Source organism: Triplophysa rosa, linkage group LG19, assembly GCF_024868665.1.
Source record: "Triplophysa rosa linkage group LG19, Trosa_1v2, whole genome shotgun sequence".
In the NCBI taxonomy this organism is placed as follows: Eukaryota; Metazoa; Chordata; class Actinopteri; order Cypriniformes; family Nemacheilidae; genus Triplophysa; species Triplophysa rosa.
The window spans coordinates 13,191,824-13,204,933 of NC_079908.1; the positions used below are offsets into that span (position 1 = coordinate 13,191,824).

At 40.0% G+C, this 13,110-nt stretch overlaps 1 protein-coding gene across 4 annotated transcripts in view; it reads right to left on the bottom strand.

The window, feature by feature from the left end:
• The window catches only part of gria4b (glutamate receptor, ionotropic, AMPA 4b), an 82,552-nt gene extending 70,018 nt beyond the window's left edge, over positions 1-12,534 (bottom strand). The window contains exons 1-2 of one of the 4 annotated variants that reach the window (XM_057359737.1): positions 12,011-12,529; positions 11,032-11,190 (exon numbers count right to left, since the gene is read on the bottom strand). In XM_057359737.1, the coding sequence (XP_057215720.1) occupies positions 11,032-11,190; positions 12,011-12,098 (247 nt within the window). In that variant the 5' untranslated portion in view covers positions 12,099-12,529. Of the gene's footprint in view, positions 1-11,031; positions 11,191-12,010 lie in introns of all 4 variants that reach the window. The other 3 variants (XM_057359736.1, XM_057359739.1, XM_057359738.1) reach the window with 3 other exon arrangements.
• Positions 12,535-13,110: the final 576 nt, after the last annotated feature.

Consider the following 13,110-nt stretch of genomic DNA (forward strand, 5'->3'; position numbering starts at 1 on the left):
ACAGCAACAAGAACTTCAGTCTGATCTGTAAACACTGAACATCACTAGGAGTGTTGCAAAGCTCTCTTAATCCTTCTTGCTCAATCTTTTTCAATTAAAAGCTTCATTTTATGCAATTACCTTTTTGTGCATTCCTCTTTTAAATAACCGTTTCATTGCATTTTCCTCTCTAATTTAAGTGAAGAGAGAATGATAGAAACGATGCTGCCAGGGGCCAAGAAAGAAAAACAACAATGAGAGACTGGGGCAGGACATCAGAGATGCTTTTAGTGTAACTACGCTCCAAGCAGGCTAATTAATGGTAAGCAGCAAAGTTCACACAAATCCTCCCCCATATACACTTTCCACATTATGAGTGTCAAGGGAAAGGGTAGTTATGTAACCATATGAACAAGGTGAGATAAAAAAGGCTTAAAGTACAAAAGTATACGCTGCTTTCTAATAAAAACTGAGAAAAGCAAATGGTCATGCTAAGCAAACTATAGATAAGCAAAGAATCAGTTTAATATATAAATGGAATACCTTAAATGTCATAATTGGGGGTTGAATATCCTTATGAAATTACTAATTGTTTTTAAGTAAAGATGAACATAACTTTAAAGAGATAACTATACACATAATGGCGTCACATATTTCAATGTCGGATCTCATTTTTTCTGAGATGCACGAGAACCAATGAGATTGATCATCTATACTAGGGGTTGAACGACCTCAGATTTTTTAAGATAAAAGATAAAAGTCGCGTCGATGTCGACTAGTCGATGACATCGTTAATAAATAAAGTAAGAGCGAGGGAATGAATGTTTTGCAACGGGATTTAAAGGGTGTTGGCAGTAAGACATGGCGGAACTCCCGCAAAATAGCCTCTAAATATACAGTATAGTATCCAAATACAAATAAACTGTTGTTCATCTATTGCACAAGAAAAACAACAACTAAACTAAAATAAAACTATTTTAAAGCGCGAGGTCAGTGGTAGCGGGGCTATGCAGTAAAAGAGCAGCAGGTGGATCTCTACAGCAGCCTAACGTTACTTCAGATCTGAAGCGTGTGCACAGACCAAACTTGCATTTCCAACAAGTCAACTGAAAGGGTCATGTGCACTAATAGATGAAACAACAGAAAAATGTGTTGAGTTTGTTTGTGACAGCCTATGACTTTAGAACAACGTCAATATATTTATTAGCCTAATGCAGCAGACACTAATTGACACAGCAGCCAATATGAGAAATGTTTTTATTTATTCTGACTCTTTCATGTTTTATTAAATGGGGAACAAGTACAAAAATAGCCTATAATATTAAAAGATCTATGTGTAGAAGTACAGCGCACTGAAATCTATGTAACGTTAGGCTTTACCTGCAAGCTTTTGCGGCTTCAGATCAAATCATGAATGTTGAGGACGAAAAAAGGACACGTTGTGAATTATGTGTGTGGAAGCAGGACAAGATAATATTTATTATTGCCAGAAGTGTGACAGAATCCGCTGAAGCGGATGGGAATGACATCTGTCGGTACACGATCCGGGATGCCTGCACGATCCGTTCTGATGAAACACTTGACGGCCAGGCGGCACAACTGGCGGCATATTTTTGTAGGCTACATTGTTTTTTTCATTTAACAGTTCACAGCGGGTCTATTTTGAGTTGTTACATGAACATACACGATTTTGGTTACATGTGGAATAAAGTCTGAGACTTTCTGTCACTGCAAACCTTCAGTTTCCTCCATACTCCCCTTTGCGATTCATTGCTGTATGGCATTAGGCCTACTTAACTTGCTGTGTTTCGATCTGAGGTCCGTAGTATTGTCAAAGACGGTTTGTGTCGTTTTTTTATTAAAAGCTGCTAATATTAGTTAACTTTAAATTGAGTAATTTTGTATTAGTATGGGTCTATATAGGCTAATATATCTATCTATATAATCTAAATGAGGACAATAATCCCTTCAATGGTGTTTACAGTAGACAATAAGGAACATAATATGCATTTCTGCCTAGACTATCTGCACTTACATGAAGAAAGAACTACAAACTAGTCTGGGGAAATGTTATAGAGTATTTTAAAATGACAATGGAAATGACTTGAAAGAACGCATAGTTTGCACACACAAGTGACATGAGACCAGAGGTGGACAGTAGTGAAAGTCGTGGTACAAAGGTGCGCAAGCGTTGAACAGATCGTGCAGTGTCGTAAATCGTCGCAAAACAGAATTACCATTTGCGCATGCGCGTTTTCTACTACGTCATTATGCGCATGCGCGGACGGATCGTGCAGGCATCCCGGATCGTGTACCGACAACATCCGTATAGTTCGTTCAACCCCTAATCTATACACGTTTAAAGTCTAACTAGATTGGCTAAACACACTTAACATATTAATCTTTACTCACAAATGTATCGTTTTGCTTCAGAAGAAAGTGATTAACACCTGGAGTTCTGTGGATTACTTTTATGATAGATACACTTTTAAAAATTACGATGCCATAGAAGAACCTTTTTCGTCTAAATGGTTCCATAAAGAACCTTTAACATCCGAAGAACTAAAGGCAAAAAAGGGTCTTTTAGATTAAAGAACCATCTCTTTCTTACTTTTTTATAATGAACCTTTGACTGAAAGGTTCTTTGTGGAACCAAAAATGGTTCTTCCATGTTATCGCTGTGAAGAACCTTTTAAGCACCTTTATTTTTAAGAGTCAATGGCGTAGCATCTGGGTGTGCAGGGTATGCAGGTGCATATGGGCCCGGGGGATTGGGGGTCCACATCCAAGTTTTATTCATGGCCGTACAATACTGTAGAAAATAACTAGATTACTGATCTCAGATCTGGTCTACCTATTGACATATGTGAGTGGGTCCTACACTTGTGTTTTATGATGATTCCACTGCGGCTCTCTCAGCCTCTTAACTGTTCAAATCCCAGACCTTGTTTTCGTTTCGTTTTTTTTTGCTCTAGTTTTAGACAGATTTAATTTTAATTATGGATTAAAATTCTCTTTTAGATTAACCAATTCTTTTACCATCAACCGATAGTAAGAATTAATCAATTACTACTAACAGTAAAAAAAGTAATTTAATAAAGTATTTAAAATAAACGCTCTCGTGTCAATACTACTGTTGTTAAAAAAATATGCTGTGTGTCGCTTATAATGTTCCACATCTTTAGCAGGAGAAAAGCAGCACACACGCACACACACAAAGCTTAAATTAAGCACCTTTGGCACTATGTGAAACTGTTAGAGGATAAATTGCAGAGAGATCATAACCATAAATGTCCTTCTAGAGTAAAAATGTCCTCCCCTCTGCTGGCAAATATAGAAATATGGCTCACGGCTTGTCACAAAACTTTAACAAAAAATAATCCAATACATTCAATAAGCAGTATGCCAACATGGGACAGAAAACTGAATCATCAAAAATCATCAAGAAATTTGTTGGCAAAGCAAAAAACTGAAACACCGTAACCAGAAAATTTAATATGCAACTTATTTTACATTTTTATTGTAACAAAAATGACGTGCTGAAAATCACATTTTCTTTCCTGTCCTTCGCATTTTTGACTACTTTGACTAGCATCTGAGAAATTGTAAATTTGTTAGATTAGAAAGCATGTACATCTTATTACCAGAGACAGAAAATATCTGCCTATTAGATTATAACTCCTCTCATTCTCCAGCAAGGTTATGGAAATCCAAATTCACCACCACACCAAAAATACTATGAGACACACATAAAGTAAAGCCAAAAGATAAATGGACACTTGAGTCTGGCTGATTTAAGTGTATAAGACAAAGTTTTACAAGTACGAGAACCACTGATCAACATTTCAATCTCAATACAAAACCCTTGAATATATTAGATTCTTTAAAACGTGCATTGTAGCACCTGCTTGACTGTTTGTCGGCATTACCACAGAGGCAAGTTTAAAGTGAAAATATTAGAATTCCATACAGATAACAGGGATATATAGGAACAATATACGACCAATGCCTGAAACAATAAACCTGCCTAGTCCTGTAGTCTAGGCCATTCCTCACCATCAGGCATTTATTCACATTTTTTCATGTCAGCTCTTTGTTGCATTACCCATCCTTCCAAACAAAAGCTTTCATTCGGCTTTCTACACCCCTCCATCAGTCTTGATCTCGTGCAGAGATAGATGACTGGCTGCTTTCAAGATTGGGGCATACAGTGCTGATACAGTATAAGGTTTGCGCTATGGGCCAAGATAGATCAAGCGACATCAGATTTATTTTTTTATTTAGTGATAAATAAAACAACAACAAAAAAATGTCATGCTGTTACTTTAAATGCACTTGCCGTGCTTGTATCTCATTAGCTTCTTTATCAAGGAAGGTGATTTAAACAATTACAAAGACTCTGCATAAATCTTATTTATCATTTGCTTCTAGAAGCAAGAGCAAATCACGACAATAACTGAGAATATCAACACAAACACTGCAAATATGCCAGAATAGGTCACGCTTTGAAGAGTTTATTTGGGTCAGATTCAGTAAACAGTTTCACCTAAAAAAACAAACATATCAGATCAGATCATGTGTATTTAAAGCGTGGTAATTCTTGTTAGTGCAAACACGGCTTCTTTCTATGTAAATGAGACTCATTATAGATGTGCTCCCTTCTCAAAACTCAAGGCTATTTTCCTGTCGCAATTAACGTTGTGCTAACGTTATGTATTCGTTTGTGTACATTTTCCATTGAGCACGTTGGTAGCAGTTCATCAAATGACAATTAAAAGATGGAGAAGAACGATAAAACCGTGCACCTTCAGCATTTTAAAGTGCCGATTCAGGTGTCTGGTTCAAAGAAATGGAGTGATGCTGTGAAGTCCCAGCAGAGCAGTCTGCTTCATTCACCAAAACTTAACACCCAGAAAAAAACACTTTAGCAATTGAATTTAGAAATTAAGCAGACTTGGTTACCTGATTTCCAAAATTATTTTAGTAAATCACATGCTAAGATGTAAACATCACATGCAAATGCACAATTCATTCTCAGTGTTTTGAATTCTATTTGCTTTTCTTTACTACCTTTGTTGTTGCCTTTAATGCCGTCATTGTCATCCATTGCAAAACATGCTTAATCACTACAACATTCTCGATTGCGTTGTGGACAATCCAGAGACCTCATCCGACATGACTCTACCAATTTAAATGTATCTAATTTAATTCACCTAAGCTTTCTAGCATACAGCAATCTAATTGTAAATGCCTTTCCTCCCATCCAGTTTATCCCCAACACACAACTGCATGCAAGGGGACCTTGTGTCCGCGTTCCCCCTGTAGCGGCAGTCTGATCCGCTGTCATAAATGATGAAAGCAGACTGACAAAGCACTGGACCTGCCAGAGGACAGCTGACGGGCAGCCACCGTCCCCTACATCAACCCCTCCCGCCTGTCTGTTGCCCTTGTGCATGGGTCTAAGGTGATCCATCATTTCAGTCCTGCCATGTTTCTGAAGCACAGCTTGAAGGACGGAGGAAGATGCCATAGGTAAGAATCCCATGGGGAGAGAAAGGGACTTTGAAAAAGGTTCAGAGGGTTTCGAATCTATCGGATCTACCTGGCCCCAGCGGAGACAGCCAACGCTTTGAGGCTAGTACAATGACTCTAATCTGTGGAGATACTTGGGTTGGTACAAACACAGACGCAGTAGAGACCGCTGAAAAGAATTTATGGAAAATATTTGGCCTCGACAAACACACCGGCTAAAAAGATGTCTCAAGAATGCTTTGGGGACACGCAAGCATTTTTTAATCATGGGGGAAAATTGAGTTTTGTTAAAAGCAACTGCTCTGTGAGGACAGACTGCCGGGGAAATGGACCACTGGTATAACATGTGAAGACATCAATTTATGAGTATGAGCGTCTTGGTATTTTTTCATATCTGTACGCAGAAGCATCATGGAGTAAAGTGGATTTTTAATGGATTTTGAAATTGAAAATGTATTTTATATTTTATAATTAGGTTACATGGTTATCGTAAAAATAAAAAAATGTCTAAAATGCCACGGCAGAAATAACCATTTCCATTTGGTCAGACCAATCTGCAGTTCATTTGCTTTGACAACTGAAAATTAATTTACCTAGCCTCATGTCATTCGAAACATTTACACCTACATAACACAAAAACTAGATGAAAATGTCAAAGCTGCTCATTATCATAAAAAGAAAATACATTTAGTTGCAGTTTGCAATTTTGCTTGGTTTATTAAAAATACACTATTACATCTAGGTCTAAATGCAGCTCCCCTGCAAAAACTGTTCCATCTATAACATTTTTTACACAGTGATGTAGTTAAAATGTTTTTTTTTCATCTGTCATATGATATTTTCCCTAACGTACAATCTTGGCCAGGGCTGCCGCTGATGCCCACTCAAAAATGTGAACAAAGCCCCTGTCTGCCTCCTCTGTGGGTTTGAGGCTGCTTTCCACCTTACTCCATGCCCCCAAATTTGGACACTCTTGTGTGTTCTCTGCATTGTCTGGCCATATTAATCTCATGTTAGAAGAAACTTTCCTCTGGTATACACACACACACACACACACACACACACACCATCCTCTCCAACTTTCCCAATAGCCCAGATAGCCTCCTCCCGGCCTTCATCATCCGCAGACCCTCTCCGCAACCCATTTTAATGGATGACAGAGCCCACCAAAGTAAGGGGAATCAAACCAAACCCAAAAATCATCCCAGGATCCTCAGAGAGCCCGCCGCTCGAGATGCTCAATCAGGAGGTGAATCCCGACCACTTAAAGGGAGTTCAGAGCCGTGCCTCCAGGGGAGAGGAGAGGGAAATAGCTCAGCGTAGTGCAAAAAGAGCTAGCAAAACACAAGCACGTTTATTAAGGGTACTTTAAACAGTAGAGATTTTGGTGTACACCCTAATCAACATGACGTCAGGGTTTGGTTAGGCTGGTGTGAATGTGGTTTTGTCAATCCGAGTGCGCATCAGCAAACCACACCCGAGTGTGTTTGAGAAGGTACTGTATGTATTTTTAAAGGGTAGAACGCTCAACTGTGCACAAGACATAACAGTAGGTGAACAAAGTGGTTGCTAGTATTTTAGGTTATATGTTTACCACACAGCCATTTTGCGGTTTGGATCCAAAATTACAATGTGGAAGAAAGACCTAGAGGGGCAGGGGTGGATCTGAACCTGAGTTGAGACCAAGCAATTTACCAAACAGCCAAAAAGAAATGTGTATGTTCACTCGCACACCATCATTTAGATAAAGACAGACAAAGCTCTGAATACACTCCAAAAGATATTTTCAATCAACGCCACAGACAAATATGTGCTAAGTCTACCTCACGACGCAGGTTTCAATTATAGACAAATTGTTGTCAATACAGATATCAGTCTGTCAATAAACAGAGAATTGGAGCTGATATGAAAGCGCAGCTCACCGTCAGCCATTTTCACAGCTCTCCATCAAACAACTTGAGATCACTAGAGGCTTTCACCCCCCTTTCCACTCACACTGCAGATGGCTGCAGGAAACAACTATTGATTCGGGAATTACAGCGAGACTTATGCAAACATGAGACCCACGCATTAATCAGCAAGTTGGAGGAAAGACAGACAGAGTTACCATGTTAAAACTGTTCATGAGAAAGATACAAGATACCGAGAGAAGAGAGACAGAGGATGGATTTTGTCCTCACAGAGGGATGCAATCTGCAAAAACAGTCCCCATAAGCCCCCGGCCATTTACGTAATTTCTTGGCTTCATGCTCCGTTTTCTTTTTTTTAAGGGTAGCCAAACCCCATGCAAGAGAAACCTTTCTCATGATAGAGACACATCAACATCTATGTGGCACGTAATCTTCTCTGTGGCACAACAGACGAAGCACAAAGACTGTCCCAGACTCATATGGGCCTTATTGAAAGGTTCATACATTTTAAAAACAGATGGAGTGGAACAAAGGCGCTGCAGAAGAAATGATTTTACACACTGCTTCCACACAGCTCCTCCCATAATGCTCTCTAACAATCTGCTATACAGCACTCCGTCTGTAATCTTTGTTATATTACAATAAATAAGCGTGTCCAGAGGAATTTAAAAATGACGTGTTCGTCTTCCATTGTTTGGGTCAAACAGTCCTGCAATGTTATTTGGTGCTGAAATGGCACACTTCAATATCAAAAAGCCCAAATGTCACGTCACCCAGATGCAGCACTTGCGATGTTCACTCATGTGGTGCTGCGAGTAAATAGGTTGAGCATAGCTCAGTGGGGAGGGGCATATGCCCATGTGGCGATGGTATCATGCACACTGATATGACAGTAGGAACCGAACTCGTCTCGCCTATGACTGAATTACACAAAAAACAGGCTTGTATCACCGCCACGCCGCTGAGCTGACATACGCACCACTGAGAAGCTGAAATCGTGCCCGACAAGGAGAGAATCCCCTTGCCCCGTTGTCCTAGAGGTCACACAAATCCCTACCACGCAGAATTACCCCCACCCTTCCCAAAACACACGCACGCATTCATCATTCTCCGCTTAGTTTAACCATCGACTGTTAGAAATAACACTGCAGAGCTGGAAGGGAAGAAGGCAGAGGGATCATTGGAAGAGAATATTCTGTCCTCCACTCATCCCCCCGTGGCAAGAAAAGGCTCCCCAGTGAGAAATAAAAAGCCCTCGTGAGCAGCAAACTGCAGTCGGAGCCGCACACAGAGGAAGGAGGGACAGACTGAGCTGATGCTGAGTATGTGGCACACCGCATCAGTCTGACTACTACACAAGCAGTCATCCGGGGGCTGCCGCTCCTCAGCTGTGATTTACGGCGCTCTCAAAATGGCGAGTGACGGACCGGGCGATTAATCTGTTTAACCGAAACCGATTGTTCATACACAGTAATAGCAGAACTTATCAGGCTGGCTCAAATTACCACGATGACACTGCGTGCATCTAATCTGACGAGAAGGTTAAATGGGCTATAAAAATTTCAAACCAATTCATTATTATCGTTCAAGGGGCCGTCTGCGTCTTTGAGTGTTGAGGACACGAGATGTTGTGACACAGGATGAGGACTAAGAACGTGTGAAGGGATACGGTAGTGTGACAAGGCTGGGATGAAGCATGGCGTGTGTGAAAACAGACATGTCATAATAATTAAATATGCAGAATAATGTAACTTTAATAACGTGAGCACTAGGTGTGACTTAAACAAGACATCTTAATGGTTCATATTTGCTTTCTTAACTGGTCTGATTTCTTTATATTACCTTTCACATCCTCTTAAACATTCACATTACTGTTTTGGCAGGCTAATGAAAACTCTTAACCAACAGCCAAATAGCAATTTGTGTTACCTCTTATTTATTTTGGTACGTAAAAATTACACCACATTACCGTAGTGTACAAATGCCTATACAAAGAACACTGCTTGGATTGCTTCTCTTCATCACAAAGCAGATAAGAAGCAAACACAATACAGCAGGAGGGGGAAGCAGAGACATCCAGGCAAAAATGTGGATCAGAGGAGAGTGTGAGTGTGCACCTGACCCTATGGCAAAAAAGCAGAGCATGATGGGAAATTAAACAAAAATGTTGGAAAAGTATGGTGGCCTTAATATGACATCATCACAGCTTCAAGCATATGGACCTGCTTCCTTAAACTGCCTCCACCAAACACTACCCTACCCAGTGCCGTATTCTGGCCCACAACTCTAAACATTGCCCACACCTATAATACCAGAAAATGTATTAAACAAACTTCGACAGACCTAGTCTTTAAAATCCAAATGCAAACACGCAAATACAAATTATGCAATGTCAGCACAATTTGTATGTCAGCACATGAAACATTCACACACAGGGAAAATATCTGGTTGTGGGCACTGGGGGAGGGTAACATACACACAAATAGGATACAATGTCAAAGGGTCCACTATGTGCACCTAGCCTGCCTGTATACCCATCCCTCAAACATTGATGTTGGTTGGATAGGGACCAGGCAGTCCTTGTCACAATGTAGAAGACGCTCTTTATTGCTTCTTGTTCATGTAGCAAGCGCTCATATTAGCTTCAGTTAATAGAAATACACAAAATGATAAAAAAAGAATAGACAAATGAGCTGTAAATCGATCATAAAGGCATATTCATAATGCACCAAATGTAAATTTACTCACCCTCATCATGCCATCCCATGTGTGAAGGCCTATTTGACTCTGTACTATGTTAACAGGACCCGAAATGATCCAAAAAGCAAATGCATCCTTTATAAGAGTAATCCACATATGGCTCTATAAGAAATCAATGAATGTGTGTCTGAAGCGAAACGAAGGGTTTGTGTATGAAACATGTTTAAACTTGACTATAAACATTCGCTTCAGGAGACGTGCATCTTTGGTTTCACAGGGGGCGCACGGGTCGTCGGCATTTAAATGGTCCATTCGTGGCAGAAAACGCTGTGTTGGTATGAGTTTGTGCCTCCCTCAATCTCCTGTGTACTCCAGTTCAAATAGATAAGGGTGGAAAAAACCTCAATCTCCTTTCAATTTAAGAATGGTTTTTGACTGTTCTCGTTTGTAACCGGCGTTTTTGTGTGCATTTCTCTGCGCTTCCGTCAGTTCGATTGCGCTTTACAATATGCTAATATTTACGTCATGCGAGACGCAGCGTGAGTTTGAATTTACGCTTGACCGGAAGCGAATGTAAATAGTTTTTAAAAACTTTGAAATGTGAATATTTTTCTTACACAAACCCAATCGTTTCGACTCAAAATACATTCTTTACCCCATTGGAGATTGCATTCATGGTGGATGTATGTGCTTTATGGGGGTTCAACATTCTGACTGTCATTCCTTAAACTAAAGAAAGCGTGAACATCTGGGATGCGATGAGGTGAGTAGGCCTATTTTATGAATTTTCGTTTTTGGATGAACTACTCGTATTGGCATCTGAAATGGTGCCTCAATAAAAGCTCAATACAGAAACAAACCCCGTCAACAAAAGCTCTATCCCCTACTAATGTCCGGTAGCTCAACTCACAAGCATTGGTCACGGCGAAGCTGTTGGCCGTCTCAATGTTGTCCACATGGGGTACCAGGTTGAAGGGGGCCTCAGATGCATTGGGGCTAGTGTTGTGAAGAAAAATAGCCAAGCGAAAGGCAGTGTACTCCTGATCTGTGTTCCTGATGAACAGCCCGCCTGCAGGAAAGTGAGACAGAGAAGAAGGATAGAAATAACGTTTTGCACCAAAGACGCCTAATAGAAAAACAGCTTGGTTAAGCAGACTGATTTAATACAATTAAATATGTGGGTACAGAATAAATGCATGGAAGATATATTTAAATACAAGATGAGATGAGTAAAGTGAACACTTCTGAAATTTCACAGGAGAATAACTCCATTGCGTACATGTATACAATTTCTCTGAATTGTTGTGATTAAGGCGTTTTATTAAACAACCGTTATACTGTAAACTTAACCTATTTTCGGTCATGGAAGTGGATAAAATGAATCTCACGGCTACTGATAAGCGCTTGATGCAGTATTGGAATAAATTAAGCCACTTTCCTTTTACCCATAAAGCGCAAACGGATGAATTGACATTAAAGTCGCTTTGTGACTATACGACTGCAAGATTTCGATGGTACGAGACATCAATTGGTCAAAAACAAACTTTAATCGCATTTGTGTCCTTTTTTCGAAATAAGACATCTAAGAACAACATTCCGTTCCGTGAAAGGCACTGCAGTGGTGCCGTTACACTACCAGAGCGCGGCACATTGATATGGGTGACTACTAAAAACAACCAAAAAAAGTATCTAACAAACTATTTCACCAAAAAATGTCGTTTGTATGCATTAAATAAAATCTACTTCCAGCCGCATTATTTGCGCACCGATATTTCGTAGTTGACCCCTATGCAGACAGTCACATTTTGTCATTCATTTGACACTGGGGGGAAACCGTTTTAGCTATTTAACGTGAAGCTTGCGTCTTTGTGAAGCATCGCCGTACTTACCGATTTGAACGCTGCTCGGAAAAGCACCCATAGTGAGTCCCCAAACGCAAGAAAATAGCAGTAAAAGCTGATTACAAGAAATCCTCATTTTGTTAGTTAAAAATTGTGAGAGACATTGAGGATGACGCCAGTTGGGTAAAGGGCAGAAAGGAGAAACGATGTTAGAAATCCATTCTTGCCGGGGTTTTTTCCCTGCAGTGGCACGAACCCTGGTGCGACTCCGTCCGGCGGTAGATGGTCCACATGCAAGATGGGGGGAGCGCGACAGCGGTGGGCTGTGTCTACAAATACACACTTATCACACATGCGCCTTTTCTCTACCCTTGCGCGCACTCATCCTGGCTGTATTTCGTATGTGTTCTTTCTCTTTGAATGCCTCATTCCAAGCAAGTGCACCTCATCAGCCGAGTGAAACCAAAAGGAGACCACACTTTCGTTTGGACTATCTCATTTGCAACAAAAGATAAGAACGCTAAGCTTTTGAAATTAGAGACTTGGTGCCTTTTACGCGTGTGGTGCAGGCAGTGGAATAATACGTGGCGTTTTAACGCCAGATGTCCAGTGGTGATATAAGGGGCATTCATGTTTAGGCAATCGGTGTCCTTCATTTTTCTCAAGTTCAAATGAGCGTGCACAAACGACATTAATAATAATGGTTTTATTAATCATAATAATTTATATACGCGACGGCAGACTTTGATCCAGCACGATACCAGAGACGTTTAACATTTTTATATTTTATGAATTACCTGTGACTTTTCATTTTTTGATCTTTAACTCAGATTTATTCAGTCCCATAAATCACAATTCATAAATTACATTGTTCATAAATCACATTTTCTATCTCAACTCTTCCATCTCCCTGAATCGTTAGTGAACATATCTAATCTTTAAGATTTAAGGAAAACCTTCTGTAAAACGTAGTGGGTTAGTGAGATCTCGTTTTGTACACAACACACTGTATCGATCTTACTGTTGTCAATAAGCTGTTAATACAAAAGGCTTTATTTTATGTCTATACTGGCTTCCCTCTCTTAAATAGTCTACCATGGCTTTAAATGAGTAAATACCCACAAAAGTGACTTTTAATGGTCGCTAGC